We start from the raw sequence: 18441 nt of genomic DNA on the forward strand, positions 1-18441 counted from the left end.
TACTGGATGCTATAACTAGGTTCTTTTCACAGACTGTGACTTTGAATGAGATGACAGAGTCTGAGATGACAACAAACAACACAGCAGTCCATCGGAGCTGACTTTCTGCTGAAGTCTCTCTACCTAATTGAATTTCTGGCAGCACATCAGAAAAAACAGATCTTTCTCTACTTCTTTACAGATACCTCTTTTCTGCTGAGGCCACTCACGAGGCTATGCATTCTCTGAGCTTTCAGTAATTTACATGGAAAGAGACTGATACCAGCACTGTTTAGGATTTTCTGCCTCACTGATTTATCTTCAGAATTAAAAATCTTGTCAGACTAGGAAGCAACAGCTCTCAAGCATATCAAGGAAGAGATTGACACATTTTAGTCTTATCCTTTCCCCAGGCAGTCATTACCTCTTGTCACTCTGAACAAATCATGACCACAGTAACTACAAGACCTGCCTCTGAATGACATAGTCTAGTCTGACCAACTCCACTGATCAAATGGCAAAAAAATTCCAGATCTTCCTTCATAATAATTAAGCAACAGCTTTTTAATTTGAATGAAAGCAATCAAAAGGAATAGAAATTGGTGAAAGCCAAGTAAGGGACAAAAAAAATAAGTGCTGTTTTATAACCAGCAGCTACCAGATTGCTAGATTTGTGCTTCAAACAACTGTGGCAGAAGCTGGCCAACAATTTAAGTACTTACACAGGCAGATAATACATTTAGCTGCACAAACAACATGCAGACTGTTTACCTAAGGTTTTTCACTGACAAAATACTTATGACATTTTATTTTAGAGAGTTACTTTAGAATTCCTTAAAGTTTTTCAGCCAGGATAATTACATCTGTGGAATCCAACTTCCCATCACGAAACAAGAAAGTGTTATATTAGGGCACCGTGGTCTCTTCTTGCAGGTGGATAAACACAACAAATTCTGATATGCACACAAAGAATTGCCATAGTCTACTGGAGTTCCTGTCTGTACTTTTACTGATCCTTTGGACTTTTACCAGAAGAATCATGGGTGATTTTTAAAGTGCGCCATTTACAGAGTAAGAATAAAACAATATATTTTTCTTCTTTCTTGCTATTTTCAAGCAATTCCAATGTATCAATTACAGTAGAATGTAGAAGACACATCCTCCTTAAGGATCTTGCACCTACTAACACAGTAGGATTTACGAAAATCTTCAGAAGCACAAACTTATATTGTGCAGGGATAGCTTTGTTTCCTCAGAGTTGGTGTTTCAAGAACACACAAGCCATGCTGATGGTTGCAGAACTTCTGTTACAGTAATCCAACTTCATGTTAAAACCAGCTTTTTTAAGGAGAGCGTCTCTCTTCAAAAGTTATCTTCTCCACAGAACTCAGTAGACTTAAATGTGCAATAGTGAGATCCACAATCACTAAAAAAAAGTCACTAAATAAGTCATGCCACTTTGCACTGTAATCTTCATTCTGATAATGCAGAAATGCAGATATGTTTATGCTACTATTCTCCAGCAGCGAAAGCATGAAATTCAGTCTGGGTTGAAGGACAGAAAAGATAGCCCATAGGAGCTAATGAAAACAAACAAACAAACAAAAAAACATTCAATGTATCTTACCCGAACTCCTGCAGAAGATGAGCACCCAAGTTCTTCCTGATCCAAGCAACATTGTCCAGTTCCTCTCAGCTGGCAGCATGTTTGCTCCTAAAGAAATCATATGCTGTTCTATAAAACCAACAAAGCAACTTCATGATTTATCTGTAAATTTCCATCTTGATTTTTCCTGTTCCAAAGCAGACTTATGTATTCAGGTGATAAGTTAGTCCAGGAGATCTCTTTAATCTTGGGGCCCCTAGGAGTGAGTTCCTTTTGGGTACCTGAGTGTCTTTACCCATAAGACAAATAGAAAAAAGCTCACAATTGTTTCAATGGCGCCTGGATCAAAGCAGCTGAAGCTGATGTAAAGGATTCTTAAGTTCATTGCAAGAGTACACGCAAAGTTAAAGTCAGCAGCAACTGTAAGTACTTAGCACATTTGAAAACAAAGTGTCAGATTTTTCAAAGGCTCAACCAAAAAGAATTTCCAAATTAAGCTAGATTTCAGGCAAGTTCTTCAGGAAGCCTCAGATTTTTCAGATCCCACCAACGGTCTCAAAATAATAAACACATTCACAAACATTGACCTACCTTAGCAAAAGATGCATAGCTGTCTATAATTGGCCTGTATCCTGTGCAACGGCATAAATTACCTGAAATAAACCACATAATGAAACATATGTAATTGTAATAATGTTTGGAAGCACTGACAGAATTTGGAATGGTCTGGGATGAAATCTGTGGATATGAAATGTTGAAAATTATGTCCCTAACTCCCTAACGGGAAAAACCATATCTGCAAAAATAAGAAATATTACTTTAATAGCGATTATGATATATGATTGAAATTCCTTATTTTAGAAATCATTTCTAATAATAAATGAAATACTTTTTATAAATGTATGTCAAAAATATATGACAAAAAGCACCCAAGAGTTAATACTACTATTGCTCTACTACTATTGCTACTACTATCACTACAATCTTTTGGTTTTATAATCCAATCAAAAATCTACTGCCATTGGCCACTATCATCATTTTCACATACAGCTAACAGCAGCTGGAAAATCTCTGCTGGAATTTCTGGTGCTTCTCTCATGAAGTTAAAACTGTTTAATGGGAGAGGTCAAATATTTTTGGGAACTATGGGATTGTTAACAAACTTGGAATTAGAATGTGAGCTCAAGTTGCTTCATCTATTATAGTAAATTTGAAGAGTCAACATACAATGTCATGTCTTTTATCTTCTCTGCAATTGTCTGTTAAAATTTTTAATAGGTATTTTATGTTATTGGTAGGTGAAGTACTTACACTGGAGACAAAAAAGAATCTATCTTTGATTATATAGATCATAACACTGAAACAATATTGCATTATATTGAGGCTGCTGATGTAGGAGTGCTATAAAAACAGACTGTTCTAAATGATTTTCAGAAATACATAGTCAGGGCTCAATGAATTTTAAGATGTCCTTAAGACTACAGTAGTTACAACAAAACACACTTTAAAACATCATCTACTGCTTTTGTGTCAAATCATACTTGCTATCCCAGTTAATACTTATTGTCTCATTTTACTTTTTAAAATTTACAGTCTGAGACATACCATCCAGAGCAGAAATTATCTGTTCCATGGAAGGTTTCACATGGTTTCTTAGTAAAGCATACATGGACATCACCATTCCAGGGGTGCAGAAGCCACACTGGGAGCCATGGCATTTGGCAAGTCTTTCCTAGGACAAAACATATGGCTTCACTGGCTTTCCGAATAGCCATTTTCAAGTTTGTCATCAACAAACATTAAACTAGTAGCAGCTTTTTTTTCTATCCCACCATGATCATTCATGAGAAAATTCTCAGAGCAAACATCTTGTTAAAAAATAATACTGTCTCGCAGTATTATACTTTGACACTCATGACCTTAATTCCTTGACAAGAGATCGGAATGAGAACGCAAGACTTTCAGTTTAAATATCCACCACAGTCATGAAGGCCAGAACATAACAAATCATCAGTCAAAGCTTCATTGCAGACCAGTCCCAGAGACAATATCCTTAGAAAATGATACTGAGAAAAAAACTACAGAAAACATTCTTAAATCAATGAGGTCAGACCATGCTTTTCAGGGATGAGGTAGATTGAAGGAAGTACAGAGCTGATCTAATCCAAGGGAAATCTCTGGCACACAGGGAAGATGCATCTACTTAATACTGCTCAATTTAATTGCCACCTGGGGTAACTCCTCACGCATTGCAACATAAGCAGCATGTTGTCCCCAGTAAACTGGCTAGTTGCCATACTGGTGTAATAACTGAAACTGAGCAGTGCTCTTTGTTCTTCCTAATCCTTGCTGAAAATTGCCACGCTACAAAACACAGGAATGGACAGGCCTATGTTGTGGAGACTGTGATATAATCCCTGCATGACAGTACATTAGGGAAGACTCCTTCCATGCTCCTTATTTCATTTCCTGTACACCATACCAACAACAACACAGCAATTATTACCTGAATTTCCAATAACTCCTGTTCATCTAAAAAGATCAGACAACACTCAGAGTTTCTAGAATTCTTTCAGAGATTCTGTGTTGTACAAACTCACAGTACCTTTTCACAACTCCCATCTCCATTACAGGCATAAGACAAAAAAAATCTCATTATCTTTCTGTATGTACTACACAGTCCAGTGTGTTCTCACCTGAATTGGATTAATCCTGTTTTTTAAGCTTCCAACCCCTTCCACAGTAGTAACAGCAGCACCATGCAGTGAGCATATGGGGAGCAGGCAGGAGTTGGCAGGATGGTGTCTTTGAGGTGTAAAGGAGAATTGCGGTGTTAAACAGCCTTGTCATATGGGTTATGGAGGAAGAAATAAAGGGTATATATACTTCAGCTACTAGGCTATAAAAAGACACTGTGGAAAGAATATACAAGAAAACAAAATCCTTCACATGGACTGTGAGAGCATGCACATTGTTTCTACTGGTTGGATTTCTTTCTACACACAAAGCAATAAGCTTTCTTAATTAAAAAAGAGAAAGGTTACATGAAAAAAAAAAAAAAAACAACAAACATGCTTTATTAAAACCTGAGGAGGAGAGTAGGATGTGAGAAAGTCAGACACAACATTTCTAAATTTAAGTTTCAAGAGCCAGGGAGAGAAAGAAATTAAAACATCTAACTTTGCTGTAGACAGAACTGTATAATTACAATAGAACGTGTTCATTGCTGAAGCCCACAGAGATTTTAGCAATGATTATGGGAAACATCTAGTAAAGACATTTCTTTGTGTTGTCTACTAAAGACTCACTGACAATGATACATATTCAAATAAGACAAAAGAGTCGGGAGAAGCAAATAATAAAGGGCTGCAGAAATCTGAAATCATAAAGAACACGATTTTAAAATATCAGTTCTCTAGAAAGTTGGGATGGAGGTTTTTGTTTGTTTTGTTCTGCTTTTTATTGGTGGTGGTGGGTTATTTCTTGTTTGTTTGGCTGTTTTTTTTTGTTGTTGTTGGCTTATTTTTATTTTTATTTTTATTTTTTTTGCAAAGATTTGAGATACGGGATTCTCAGTCTGTTATTGCATCATAGTGGGACCAACTCTGGAATCGCTTTTGTGGAGAAAGGCTATAGGTAAAGCTTTTAAATATGTACCAGAATTCCCCAAGATCTGTCTAGATGAAAAGAAACCAAGTATTTTTCCAAGTGAACATGAGTTTTCTCAAATATCAGTGTGAGGATACCGTATTTTCTTGGCAACTGGGTCATATGTAGATAACATCACAGTGCATGCACCACAGCCTCCTACTCCACAGCCATATTTTGTTCCTGAGAGACGGACTGCAAAAGGAGACTGTTAAAGAAATAAATTATAAGATGAAGTAGTCCTCTTTTCTTTTCATTCTGCTGAGTTTCCCTTGTTTTATGTACATGAGCAAAACTGGAGGGATCTTTGAACAAGATAGCTTCAGACACTCACAAGTAAGTGTACAAGGTAGATGAAAATAAAACAAAGAGATAAAAAGGGTAAGAATGGAGAGAAATGAGGGCAAGGCAAACTTCTAACACAGAGGTTTTCATTGATAGTCAATACCTGGTGAAGCCCCAAAATACTGAAAATCAGCACCCTGTGATTGGAACATGTTGAAGAAATACAGCAATAGGTTCTCTGACAAGCCTTATTTGTAACACTTTCTTAAGCTGTATACATAGTTATCTGCATCATCCATTTCCAAAATAGTCACAACAGATTTCAGTATGTCTCCACTGCTGCTTCATGAACATGAAAGGAGTACAGTACCCATGCACAAGACTAAGTTCTGTAAGAAAGGACTTTGTCCATTATGTGCAGTATAGAAGTTCCACTTTTTTTTTCTATCCAATTCACAGTCTACTCCTCTGTTGTCATGGTGCCATGCAGACCATGGAATCTACTAACTCATTTCATCTTAACTCCTCCATTCATCAGAATCATAGGTAATTGTATTACTCTTCCCACTGGGTAAGTACATTTTCACCTATTTTGCTTATTGTACTAGATCATGTTTACAAACTAATTTCATCATGTTTTCAGATGTCCCTGCGCTCAGTGCAATTTTTGTACTCCTATGCATTCCTACTAGCAATCATTATGTAATCATACTAGTAATCATAATAGTAATCATACTGTACTTGACTGTTAAAAAGATGCTAATTATTCCACTGAATGCCTGAACAATGCAAGTTAATAAAAAAGCTACAGCTTATAAAGTATTTTCCACCACTGCCCTTCTCCATTTACTCCTTACATTAGTGTTGTTTTGTTTCCACCATGGAAGGATCTCAAATGCTAAATACAGATGCTTAATTTTGCAACATGCATGGCATCTTTTTATTTAGAATAACTGTCACTGAAGTCAATAAAGCCTTGACACCAGTTTAGGAACCTGAAAATTCCCAACTAACAAAAAATAAAGATAAGAAGATAGTAAGAAAATATGCTTATACAGAATTCTTTAAGGGACTGGGGCCTAAATAAATGGTTTATTAGAAAATAAGTTGTGTTTATTTCTTTAGTTATAATTTTAATGGCAAATGAACTGAAAGTTTTTCTGTTGTTTGAGAAGCTGTAAAGAAGCATTTGGGTAGGACCTAGAAGAGTTCACTCAGAATATGTGATGTTAAACACTTGTAACCAAACAAATAATGCACATAAAGCACTGGATTGCACTGCCAAGAACAAATGCAACATGAGATGTCTTATTTCTACTTATTGTTCTTTTCCCAAAGTCAAACAAATCCTCAATTATAGCAGTTCAGAGAATTGCACAATTCAAAGGCAGAGCTCAAACAAAAGGATACGTTCCTTTCTTAGATAATACAGGAGTAATTCTTCAGGATCTGCCTGCCTCTCAATTACCTGCATCATGGGGAAAAAAAATAGTGATTATGTGTTAGGGAGTGGACATAACCTTCTTACAAGGATTAACTGTGACACTGAAATGCTGTGATTGTGAATTAAGGAGGTCTGTTTGTTCAGCAACAGGATCCTGACACTTGATCACAATCTACAGATATATCAAGAACGTGTCAGGTAATACTGGTGAAATATGTACTTTTAAAGTATTAGAAATAATCATGGTTGATTCAGAAAAGTGAGAAGGAAAAAGGCTAAGTAAACACTGGATGGAAAACAATAGACTCCATGTTTTTACTAGACCCTTTGTTGACTCATATCAGCATAAATCAGAAATCCCTTAATTTTAAAGCCATGAATGTGTATTTGCTGTGTATTTTTACCTCTTTGAAGTCAGTACTAACCCAGAAAGCATGAAAACATATTTTAGGACCTATCAATGAAGAATGAAGAGAGATCTCACTTCAGGCTTCTCTCAACAGTTTTCCTATATCAGCAGCATGCTCCAGCTTATCAGCTTCAGCTAGTTCAGGAACACTGTTCAGTGGAATTCAGAAATTACTAAAAGCACTACAGTAATCTCTCACCTTCACCAAATAAGGGAACAACCAGCATAGGAAAAGGAAAAGTTTTGAGCTTCAAAAATATTTTCACCTAAGATGAAGGGATGTAATAACATAGGCTATTTAGGATCATATATTTTTCAACTTGTTAAATAGCAACAAGTAATATGTGAAACTTCTATAGAAAATATAAAAGAGCACAACAATTCAGCTTTTCTTCCTCCAAGAGAATGCATTTAAGCATAGTTGGCACATACAGATTAAAAAGAAGACAAAAATTTGAACCACTTTTCCACTATCTGCCTGAAACCATTTTTATTCTTATTTTTTTTTATGCCAGTACTCTTGCTCAAGAATATAAAAATACTGACCAAACAAGAGAAAAATACATGGCAACCTAAAACAAAACAAAACAAAACAACAACAACAAAACCAAAATAGCCAAATCCTTTTATTTCAACTTTTAATATGTGCTGGGTGATATCATTAATAGGAACTCATTTTTTATTAAACTGGAAAATCAGAAAAGGTGACAATATATTAGAAAATGAAATGTGAGCTTTTGACATTAAGAACAGAAAAAGCAACCTCTTACTTTGTTTTTGTAAATTTCTGAAATTATATTAGCAAACAGTGCAGTGAACTAGTAGTGTTCACTCCAATTACATCAACATTAGGAGTATGTTACTGTAAGGTTTTAGTAAATAGTAACTAGTTATAATTCTAAAAATTCCAGGTAATGAAGTATAAAGTTGCTAATATAACAAATAGACTGCCTAATTTTTAAGAGTGCACAGAAAATACTGAGCTAATGTAAGCCAAAAATAACAGTTACAGAGATGAGATCTTAAAACTTCTCTCAGATAACTTACTGCTTAAGTTTATTTCCTTACAATGCCAATTTAAAAATTCTCAGTTTTGAATTGAAACCATAAAGAAATCCAACAACCCAGTTCACAGTAAAAACAAAGAATAAAGTCAGGAAGAGCCCACAACTTCCTTCAGGAGAAAACAGGATGCTGTAAGGAAGATCAAATCCACAAGAAGTTTACCTATGAATGAAATATTACTCCAGAATAACAGCTTTGCAGTATAAAATAAACAGTAAATATTAAAGCAATTTTCCAAAGGGAAAAAACAGCACTTAAAAACTTACCTTCTTGCCATTCACAAAAAAGACAAGGTCATTTGGTTGTTTGTCATGGCAAGCCATGCTGCTGCATTAATATCTGAAAAATTAAGTTTTACATACAGTGAGAAATGCTACATGCTCCTCGCCTAGGTCATATGACTCTGACTCAAGTGGACTAAATTTGCTCTGTGTCCCGCAGAATTTATTTTCAGACTGAGCATCAAATCAAGTAGATAGGGAGGAGTCAGTGTAAGGTACGCACTTTCACAGCAACTAATGCATTTTAAGGTGCTGGCTCACCAGACTTTCTACTTGCACTCTGCACAGTAACTCTTCTCTGATGAGCTGCAATAATTTGAAAAGAATAAGATCCCCTCTAACTCTAACTTTGTAACCTAAGTGATAAGCTATTTGTCGGAGGGGATTCCTGGGTCTGAACTACAACTCTGAGGCCTCTTTTTAATGCTGTGAACTGTAGAATAGGTAGGAATGCCTAAAGCTAAAACCTGTGCTTCTCATTTAGTATATCACTGATGGGCGTGTCATAGCTAGTGTTTTCCTGTAACCAGGTTTCAACATGTTGAGTCTGGATTATTACTGCGTAAACTTCAAAATTTCCTACTGATTATCTCTATGCCACTCCAGCTCAATAGCCTGACTGCTGCAGTTGACATTATGAGTTGATCATACCCTATACGATATACCATATGCGCTAAATTTATAGAGAAAGATACTCCAAACCCTGATCTGGTATTCTAGTATCTTATCTATTTACTGTAAATTCACATTTAGTAAACTAGGTTATTAATCTCAAAATGCTTTACTACAGCTAGCTTTTTTTTTTTTTTAAATTGAGAATTTATGTGCACAACTTTCAAAGTCTTTTTTTTTTTTTAAATGCACATCACTTTTTTATATTATACAGCAAAAGCATCTTTCATTTAGAAACAGTTTAGTATTTTAAGACAAAGTAGTCAGTTCCCCACCTTTTTTCCCATTAGAAGGAAATTATTCTCAGAAGAGCTACGTGCTTATTCTTTTGTGTTTTAGCCCCTCAAGTACGCAATGAGAATTATGAACAATGAAAAACTGAAGTCATAAGGTACTGCAGGCAAAAGCCCTATTGAAGTCTGCTAACTACAGCACTACTATGGTATTCCTTAAGTGTTGCACATACAATATGCAGGATTAAAAGACAAGAAGAGAAATAAACATATCTAATACTGGACTTTGGCTACCCAATATCTACCTTTTAGAGCAACAGACTCCAAATCAAATTAGTACCTCTGTGTTAGGTGTTTAAGATTCTCCAGCCATAGTTTGGGAGTGAATGAAGGTAGATATTTATAGAAATAATTATTTACCACAAAAACAAGAAAAAAGTTTCCACCAGCCATTTCCAGTTTGGGTGTTTCTGCACAATATATATTAATGTGTCGATAGCCACCCAACGCACCATGCCTTTGGAGACCTAACACTTTGCTTGTGCAGCTCCTCCAGTCTGCAAATCTTTAATACTAAAAACATAACAACAAAAACACAAAAAATACCCACCTCCTTAACACTTCTCTATTCCAAGAAAATTGATTTCACAATTTCCCTCATAGGTATAGCGTCAATAGAAGTATGTTTAATAGCTGATATTTCTAGCTTTCACACAGTTTTTCAAAATCTTAAAGCCAGGAGATTCATATCTTTTCATTAAGAAAAAAAAACCCCACAAAAACGTGTTTAGCATATAGCTAGATTTCACTGAGACAAATAGAAAATGGTGTCACTTTGTAAAGAGGCAGGAAGGAATCTTTGCTAATAGTAGCTGAGAAATACTAATAAGCAGATGTGATCTGTACTGCAGATAACAAAGCACAGGACTAGAACACAATGAATCCCAGGTGTATAAACAGCTCAGCATAGCAGGTAGGGTGATATCATTGCATGTAAGAGCTGGGCCACAATGCATACAATAATTCACCTACCTGGAATTTACCAGCATGCATTGTGATAAATAGGTACATAGGAGAGCCACAGACAATGCCCTTTCCACAATTCATTAATTTCATACGTTCCCTGTTTCAGCATATCCTGAGATTTACCCTTAGTTTGGAGCTATTACTGACACACGGGGTTGCAAATTATCACTAACAAGCTCACACAGCAAAAGATCTCTCTAATCAGAAAGACTAATAACATCAGCAGCACACGCATTTATTTTTGACTTTTCTTAACATATATAAGACCCAAAGCAATACAATGAAAATGAAGAAAAAGAAGTTAAAACTAAGAAGGCTTCAGCAGCCTAACCCACACTTCTAGTGTCCTTTTAGATGACCTACTATAAGCATTTTGGTCTCCAGTTACAATGTCGTATCTTCTAACTGTGGGCTCTACTATGTCTATCTTATCATGTCTAAAATGGCACTCAATCCCCAGGTTTAAGCAGATGAATTTCACCCACTCAAAGATCACAGAGTCACAAACTGCAACAATATTTATATTTTAATAGCCAAAACAAAAGAAGTTAACTTGGTTTCCCTCACAAATACAATACCAGCTCATAAAAGGAAAGAAAACAGTTGGTGGTAAACTAAGAAGTGAAATGAGAGACCACAGACCAATGTGTGAAATAATTAGAGCCATTGATTTTCATTATAAACAGCAGTAAGGAACAGATGATGCAGAGGTTCACCAAAATCACATGTTCAGCATGTGACTGTTTGACTTCATGAAAGAATGTGTTGAGGGACATGGTTTAGCGAGAACTATTGGTCATGGGTACATGGTTGGACTGGGTTATTGTGTGGGTCTTTTCCAACCTTGGTGATTCTATGATTCTATGAATCTACTACAATTTTTTCAAGTGTTACTTTCTGAAACATACATACATACACTGGAAAAAATGATGATTTCTCTGTGCTAAGATGCATCTTACATCGAAGCCCCAAATCCAAACGCCAGAGACTTTTGCATATCTCTGGGTATGTGTGAGCACATTCAGAATTGAGATTTCAACTTTGCACTTTGGTAAGAGGAAAAGCTGAAGTTTTCCATGAACTTAGTTCTATGGATTCTAACATTGAAATCAGAAAACTGTGACTGGAGCTTCCATAATATGTTCATTTCAATTTTTTCTATGTAATTTCTTGAACTTGTCTTATATTACAAATAAATACATTCTTCAAATTTAATATCACCAGAATTTGTTACCATTCTAAACAGTGCTGCTTTATATTTTCCTGTCTCCAGTTGCTACTACTCGTCTTCTGCCTAGGCAGTATCAGATGATTGATATTTTTTGTTTTTAAATTGTTTTCTGTTATTTTGTTTTTTATCACAGTAATGCTCAAGAGTGAAAGAAAAGCTCTTAACTCTGCTCTCATGACTCAGTACAGTGCAGAGAACAGGATTAAGCACTGTTTAAGAATCCTTTCCCAGACACAGGTTCATCCGGGCCTCTATTTAAAAGTATACTGAACTCCATGTGGATTTTCTCACTAAGTTCAGAGGTTTTTGAACTGCTCCATGACAAAAAGAGCCTTAATGGGAAACTACATTTAAGTGACTCTTCCAGCTTTGAAGATAAAATTAATCTCCTATCTGTATAGGACATACCAATTTGCCTGGCATAGCAGAAGAAAATCATAACACTAGTTCCCCGTATGTTCTTAACACAAAGATGTCTGTACCAAGGAAAACCTAAACTGACTTTATTAGAAATCAGAGCATCACTTGCTATCAAAAAGATATTCAATTTAATAAACAAAGTTCCAATTTTTCAACAAAGATTTCTGCGAAGACCTGCACTGCATGATTTAAATCTCAGGAATATTAGCTGAAGGTTCTCAAAAATCACATCATATGAAGTACTTTTATGTAATAAATGATAGTAAGGAATCTAACATACCTTTATAATACATCCTAACTTTCTTCTCCTGCAGCATATATTAACTGATCTTTCTGTGGATGCTGTGCAACAGAACCATTCAGACGACCCTTCTTGTGGAATAAGTATGTTTGGAGATACATTTCTAATAATTGAATGCTGTAACTTGAGTAGTTGTAAGTTTAGTAAGTATACCAGACAGAAAATGAAGACTGATAGAAGAGTAATGTATATATGTTTCTATTCTGAAAATGAGAAAATACTTTATTTTATGTGAGTTGATTAGTGTGTTTTGGAGCAGGCAATCAATAGTTAGAATTCTGTTCAGGTCTGATGCACTCTGGCCCAAGGAGTGGAGGAAGCAGATTCATCATTTGTCATCTAAGAAAACAAACAAGATATGAAAAGAATTACAGATTAATATTATTTGACTGACAAACTCTGAATATTGTCCTTATCAGGTGCCTCTAAGTTGCCCAGTAGGTGTACCACAGAAGATACCTACAGATGATATCTAGAAGGAAGGTAAAACTGGGCTCAGGATGAAACAGAAGCATAGTTTCTGCATTTAAGGACCTCACCTCCTGCAAATTCTTTTAATGAAACCAAGTCCAGAAACCTATTGGTTTTGGGGTCAGTGAGATCTACCACAAGCAAAGAAAAGTAATTTCTAAGTGAAAGCTCAGAAGTTTCTGTGCAAAAGCCACAAAGGTTTGGGGCACAGCCTGGATGCACAGACTGGCCAGAACTTTGCTTCACAAATTTTATAGATTAAATCTAAATTCAAGTAGAAAAAGAATGGCCATAACAATGGGAATAACACAACAGTGAACAGTTGCTGAAAACAGTGAATCTGAAGGGTTAGAATTATTGAAAGTGTATCACTTCATTCATTTTTCTTCTGTATTCTTTTGTTAGCTCTCAGTGACAGAGCGGAAGTTAGTGGGAAACTTTGAAGGATGATGAAACTGCACAGAGACTGATCTATTATCTAGCACACATTGGTAATACAAGTTATTTATAGAATGGTTATGGAATTTGCCATATAGAAGAAAAAAGGAGGCTTCAGGAGAGAAGGGATTGAAAAAAATGTTTTAAAAGGAAAGAAAGTTTATGCAAAATCAGATAATTCCAAAACAATGCTTGAAAGGAATCCACAGGAATAACTTAGTTGTGTGAGAGCTGTTATCAGATATTTCAGTTTTGAAGGAGCCTTCAGTGGAAAGGGCTGTATGATATTGCTCTATATAAAGCATTCCCAGCTGGAACATCATTAGGCACTTCACCACTCAGGAATACCAAAAGCTTATTTTGTTATATTTACTCAGACATAATTAAACAGATCAATCCCCCACCTTCCTATTACCATCTTAGTAAAGTCATCTGTGCAGGCTGCTCGTATTTGTTCAGCAGTCAGAGGGCTGTTCAGTGCAAAGGTCTTTTTTAGTCCTCTTTCATTCCTCACACAAGTTATTGCATCCCTCAATGCGAAGAACACAGAGCATCCCAAGAAAAGTCCTGCCTCACCTAACCCCTGTGGAAAAAAAGAAAAAAAAGGTTGAGCAAATGAGAAATACATGTCGTAACAATACCAACTGTAAAGCTAAGATGACGGTGACTCAAAGCACTTCATTCTTTAGTACGCTTTTCTTGAATTTAGCAGAAGCAGACTTAAGTGACATCAAGTCTGCTGCTGCTGGATGCTTCCAGGGACCTAAAAAGGTTGGCTTCAGATACTGGCTTCTGATTTTAAAATCTTTTTGCCTTCTTGCTGAACTGAAATTTATAAGTGACAGTATAAATTAAAACAATCTCAATTCAGGAGCAGGAACAGCTAAGAAAAAAGTTAGAACTCACATTAATTCACCACAGACAAGGAAACACCTCAGTGGTCTTTACATTCTCTTACTAATTCAGACATTAGATTCAGATTTGTTCCTTATCTCAAAAGTATGTAAAATCTACGCTTCCTCTGGATACTTTCTGCTGAAATACTGAATATCTTAATCTGAGTTTGACTGAGATATTGCAATTGCAATCTGCTTGCTACAATTTGAGAAACAAACGTCTTCCCCAAACACGCTGCATGAAGACAGAATTATGCTTCCTTAAGACAGTGAATTCTGAGGACAATTATAGATGTTCACAGAAAAGGGTAAAAACTACGAAGAGGGATACTAGCATCAATTTTATAGAATCAACTATGTAACAACATAACATAGACAATATTAAAAAAATAAATCTAATTATGTGTCACAAAGACAGCTTTAAATAATTTTAAAGGACTTATTTGTTCTTTAATAACTTTTACCTTAAAAACCATGTTTCTTCCTCCCGTCATGCTATTTCACTGAATTCTAAAAGCATAACTAATATCTGAAACAGTTGAAATTTTGCACAATTGCCTTGATCTTGATTCATTGTTACTACTTGCAACTGACAAGAATATTTACTGGTGTAAATTGAAGCAATGATTCTACCAGCTGAATACTTGAGCTTATCTCATACATAAATACACACACACATTCCTATTTCTTACTGCTTAACACATGCACATACTCTCACAGTCATTATCCTTTCTCTATCAATTTCTTGATTATTTTCATTCTAACCCATCAGTCTATCACTGATTTAAAAATTTTAAATTTACATTGCAACTTCTATGAATAGCTTGTTAACAAAACCCTATAATTACTACTTGTAAGCCAATAAGCTATGCTGAGAAAAGTTCTGGCTGCAATTTGCCAACCAATTCTTTATCCAATAAACAATCCACCCTTCAAATCAGTATCTCTCCAATTTATAGATAAGGACATCATGGGAGAACCATATCAAACACGTTGCAGAAGTCTAGGTAGATGGCATCAGTTGCATTCCCTTTTTCCACCAATGCCATCACTCCATCATAGAAGATCACTACATTGGTCAAGAACGACCTTCTGCTGGTAATCTTGGCTGTCTCAGATCACCTGACTTGTTCCTCATGTGCTTCAACATATCTTCCAGGAGGATCTGTTGCATGATCTTCCCAGGCACAGAGTAAAACTCACCAGCCTGTAGTTCCCTGAGTTCTCCTTCCTCCCTTTCTTATAATTGGGAGTGACTGTTTCTTGTTTTCTAGTCATCAGGAACTCCATCTAACAGCTATGACTTTTCAAGTATGATGGAGAGAGGCTGGGCAATCACATGAGCCAGCTCTCTTATGATCCTGGAAGGCACGTCATCCAGCCTCATATCTTGCATATATAAATATCCTTTTCTGTATTTATTTCTCTGATTGTCCTGAGATCTAAGACTGAAGTCCTGTGATGGTTTGCTTACCTTGGATGAATAGATGGCATACGGATTTTGGGAAGATGACAGCAGGGAAACATTAAACTGTTCTGGAATGTCACAAACAGCAGGGATCTTATACTGATCTGGACCCCGAGTACGTAGGACTCCTTCTGAAGAGTACTGTAATTCTTCCATTGTGTAAAGTCCAATGCCTTGAACAAAGGCACCTTCAATCTTAAAATAAGAAAAGACATAACATTTACGTACTCATGTTTGTTAAGATGGGTAAAACTGTGGCAAGAACTGATTTGTATCACTGGCTCTTAGAAGATCAATTTATTTCCTGTTTGCCTAAGGGGATTTTTCAACATTTTGTGGCTACCATGACGGGAAAAGCTTTCATACTCTTCTCTCACACCAGAGACAAGTGCATTCATGGTGAATGATGAAGTCTGTGGACCAGCCTGCAATGAAGAAAGATGTTTCCCTGCTAACAGGTAGGAAGGCAGATAAAACAACATGAGAAATCAAGAGAATGCAGATCACAAACAAGATTTAAGTCTGGCAGATAGTGAGCACATATACATGAAGGAAGTACTACAGGTTGACATTAAAGATCATGGGTAAAATCCAGGCCTCACTGACACAAATGGGAGAAGACTGCAAGTAAAGAACTTACTAATATCATATATGACATATTAATGTTTTCTGAATTAATAAAGAAATATTCACTTCAGATAAGACTATCAGTTTAATAGAAATCAGACAGCAGGAAATTCTTTGAACATACCTGTCCTATATCCACAGCTGGATTTATGCTGCATCCAATGTCCATAACTATGTCTGTTCTGAGGTTCTGTGAATAAAACCCAGTGTCACATCACTGATAGAGATGGATAGGCATAAGAACATAATATGGGTTAGAGCTGGTATTCAGTGGAACAATACATGCTAAAATGCATGTTCTTCCGCACATACACAATTTCAAAGTAATTTTCCATATCTCATTACAAGTAAAATGAGCTTGTCTCAGCTCTAATGGAATTTTAGCCAGAACTAGCCATCACAGATCTTTTCCATTTACACAAGGAAGTACGTACATATAGTGGGTGTATGATCAGTAGACTACGACACCTACCTGTCTAAAAGGTAAAAAAAACTGGAAATAGTATATTTAATTTTGCTGTAGTTTGTTTGCTGACTAACAGGGAGAGGACAGGCAGAGAATATGTCACATGTCTGCCATAATCCAAAAGCAAACTGGTATGGCATTGATACAGATGTGCCAGAAGCCAGTAAAGATTGCACAGGTATCATCCTGCGCTCTTCCAATTTGCGTTCACTCTACGAATATACTTATTATCATGTGAAAACAGGTGATTTATTCATGCAAAGCCCGAATAGCTGTTGGAATGTTGAGTGACACAAAAAAAAATCTAGAGGAAGATCATCCACATTATTTACAAACCTAACATGATGTTCAGTTATTACCTTGTGATCTCCTGTTAAACAGTTAATTTCAACCTCTGAACAAGCAGTTCCATAAAGAAAGTATGTGAATGGCTGTCCTTCCCCTTTCTCCCAGTCCATATTTGCATCATAACCTCTGATGGAAGAAACAAAGTCCACAACGAATAATCAGTGTTTGTATCATGACAAAGCATACAAGCACACAAAAGTTTGAAAACACTTGAAGTGAAATCTAACAAGTGCACTTGGGGTTGTCAATTCCAGATGTGTTTTCTAGAGCTGCCATATTTTTTTTCCTTTTGTAAAATGCAGTGTAATCATGTTTAAGGTGAAAAACAAAGAAAATATAGCACAACTTACAGTATATGGTAATATAGCTTCCAGTAAATAAGCTATATCCTGCTTCGTGTATTTGCCATTATGGGCAGCAGTCACTTTCTCAGTGCTTCCTGATTTTCTAATGGAAGCTTTATGGAGCAAATATGAGTTGAAATATTCTCCTCATGGTTTCTAGAGAATCTGCCCAGAGCTAGCTACAAATTAACACTTGAACACTATACTCCAACCTCCCCACATATCAAAGACTTGCATAAAATATAAGCTGAGTCATTAAGAACACTTGGACAGGGTCTCACACCCACTGAATTGGCATTGTCAGAAATCAGTCCTGGTGTTTACGACCATGCATTTTAAAGGAACAAAAATACTTCACCTAAAGTAGCCAGTAGCTGAAAGACTCACACTTTGTTCAAAGGCTTCTTTAATCTGTAAAATACAGCAAGTTTCGTTGTAAGCCAAGGAACCAGTAAGAAAGGAACACAGCATGCATTCATTTACTTAAAAAGAAACTGTAAGCATGTTTAGCTGCACATGGTGCCTTAGTATTTCACCACATTTAAAGGAGTAACCTGAACTCTTGATAATACAATATGGGATGGACCTGCAACAGCAGTGTTCTTAAAAAAAAAAAATCTTTATTGCTGGTAACACCAGAGTCAGAAAGGGTCCTGCTTGACTTTCCTGTTCAGATTCAATAGAAATGGGTCCTTCTTGTCAGCTGAACAGATCTGGTTCATAAATCACTGAGACAAAAGATCTGCATGACAAATCAGCATAAAAATGACAGTTAACAAGAGA

General features: G+C 36.1%; 2 protein-coding genes across 6 annotated transcripts in view; both read right to left on the reverse strand.

The window, feature by feature from the left end:
- Positions 1-12669, reverse strand: part of LOC116233971 (aldehyde oxidase 2-like) — a 50479-nt gene extending 37810 nt beyond the window's left edge. For all 3 annotated transcript variants that reach the window (XM_031601207.2, XM_090144210.1, XM_090144211.1), the window contains exons 1-8: positions 12580-12669; positions 8703-8775; positions 6929-6986; positions 5332-5428; positions 4282-4390; positions 3191-3317; positions 2177-2238; positions 1607-1693 (exon numbers count right to left, since the gene is read on the reverse strand). In XM_031601207.2, coding sequence (XP_031457067.2) covers positions 1607-1693; positions 2177-2238; positions 3191-3317; positions 4282-4390; positions 5332-5428; positions 6929-6986; positions 8703-8759 — 597 coding nt within the window. In that variant the 5' untranslated portion in view covers positions 8760-8775; positions 12580-12669. The remainder of the gene's footprint in view (positions 1-1606; positions 1694-2176; positions 2239-3190; positions 3318-4281; positions 4391-5331; positions 5429-6928; positions 6987-8702; positions 8776-12579) is intronic.
- LOC116233962 (aldehyde oxidase-like) overlaps positions 10392-18441 on the reverse strand; it is a 40349-nt gene continuing 32299 nt past the window's right edge. The window contains exons 30-35 of one of the 3 annotated variants that reach the window (XM_090144214.1): positions 18017-18069; positions 17326-17440; positions 16625-16690; positions 15880-16068; positions 13914-14092; positions 10392-12939 (exon numbers count right to left, since the gene is read on the reverse strand). In XM_090144214.1, the coding sequence (XP_090000340.1) occupies positions 12936-12939; positions 13914-14092; positions 15880-16068; positions 16625-16690; positions 17326-17440; positions 18017-18069 (606 nt within the window). In that variant the 3' untranslated portion in view covers positions 10392-12935. Of the gene's footprint in view, positions 12940-12988; positions 14093-15879; positions 16069-16624; positions 16691-17325; positions 17441-18016; positions 18070-18441 lie in introns of those variants that run through there. The other 2 variants (XM_031601182.2, XM_090144213.1) reach the window with 2 other exon arrangements.

Source organism: Phasianus colchicus, chromosome 7 (genome assembly GCF_987193195.1).
Source record: "Phasianus colchicus chromosome 7, bPhaCol1.hap1.1, whole genome shotgun sequence".
Classification (NCBI taxonomy): Eukaryota; Metazoa; Chordata; class Aves; order Galliformes; family Phasianidae; genus Phasianus; species Phasianus colchicus.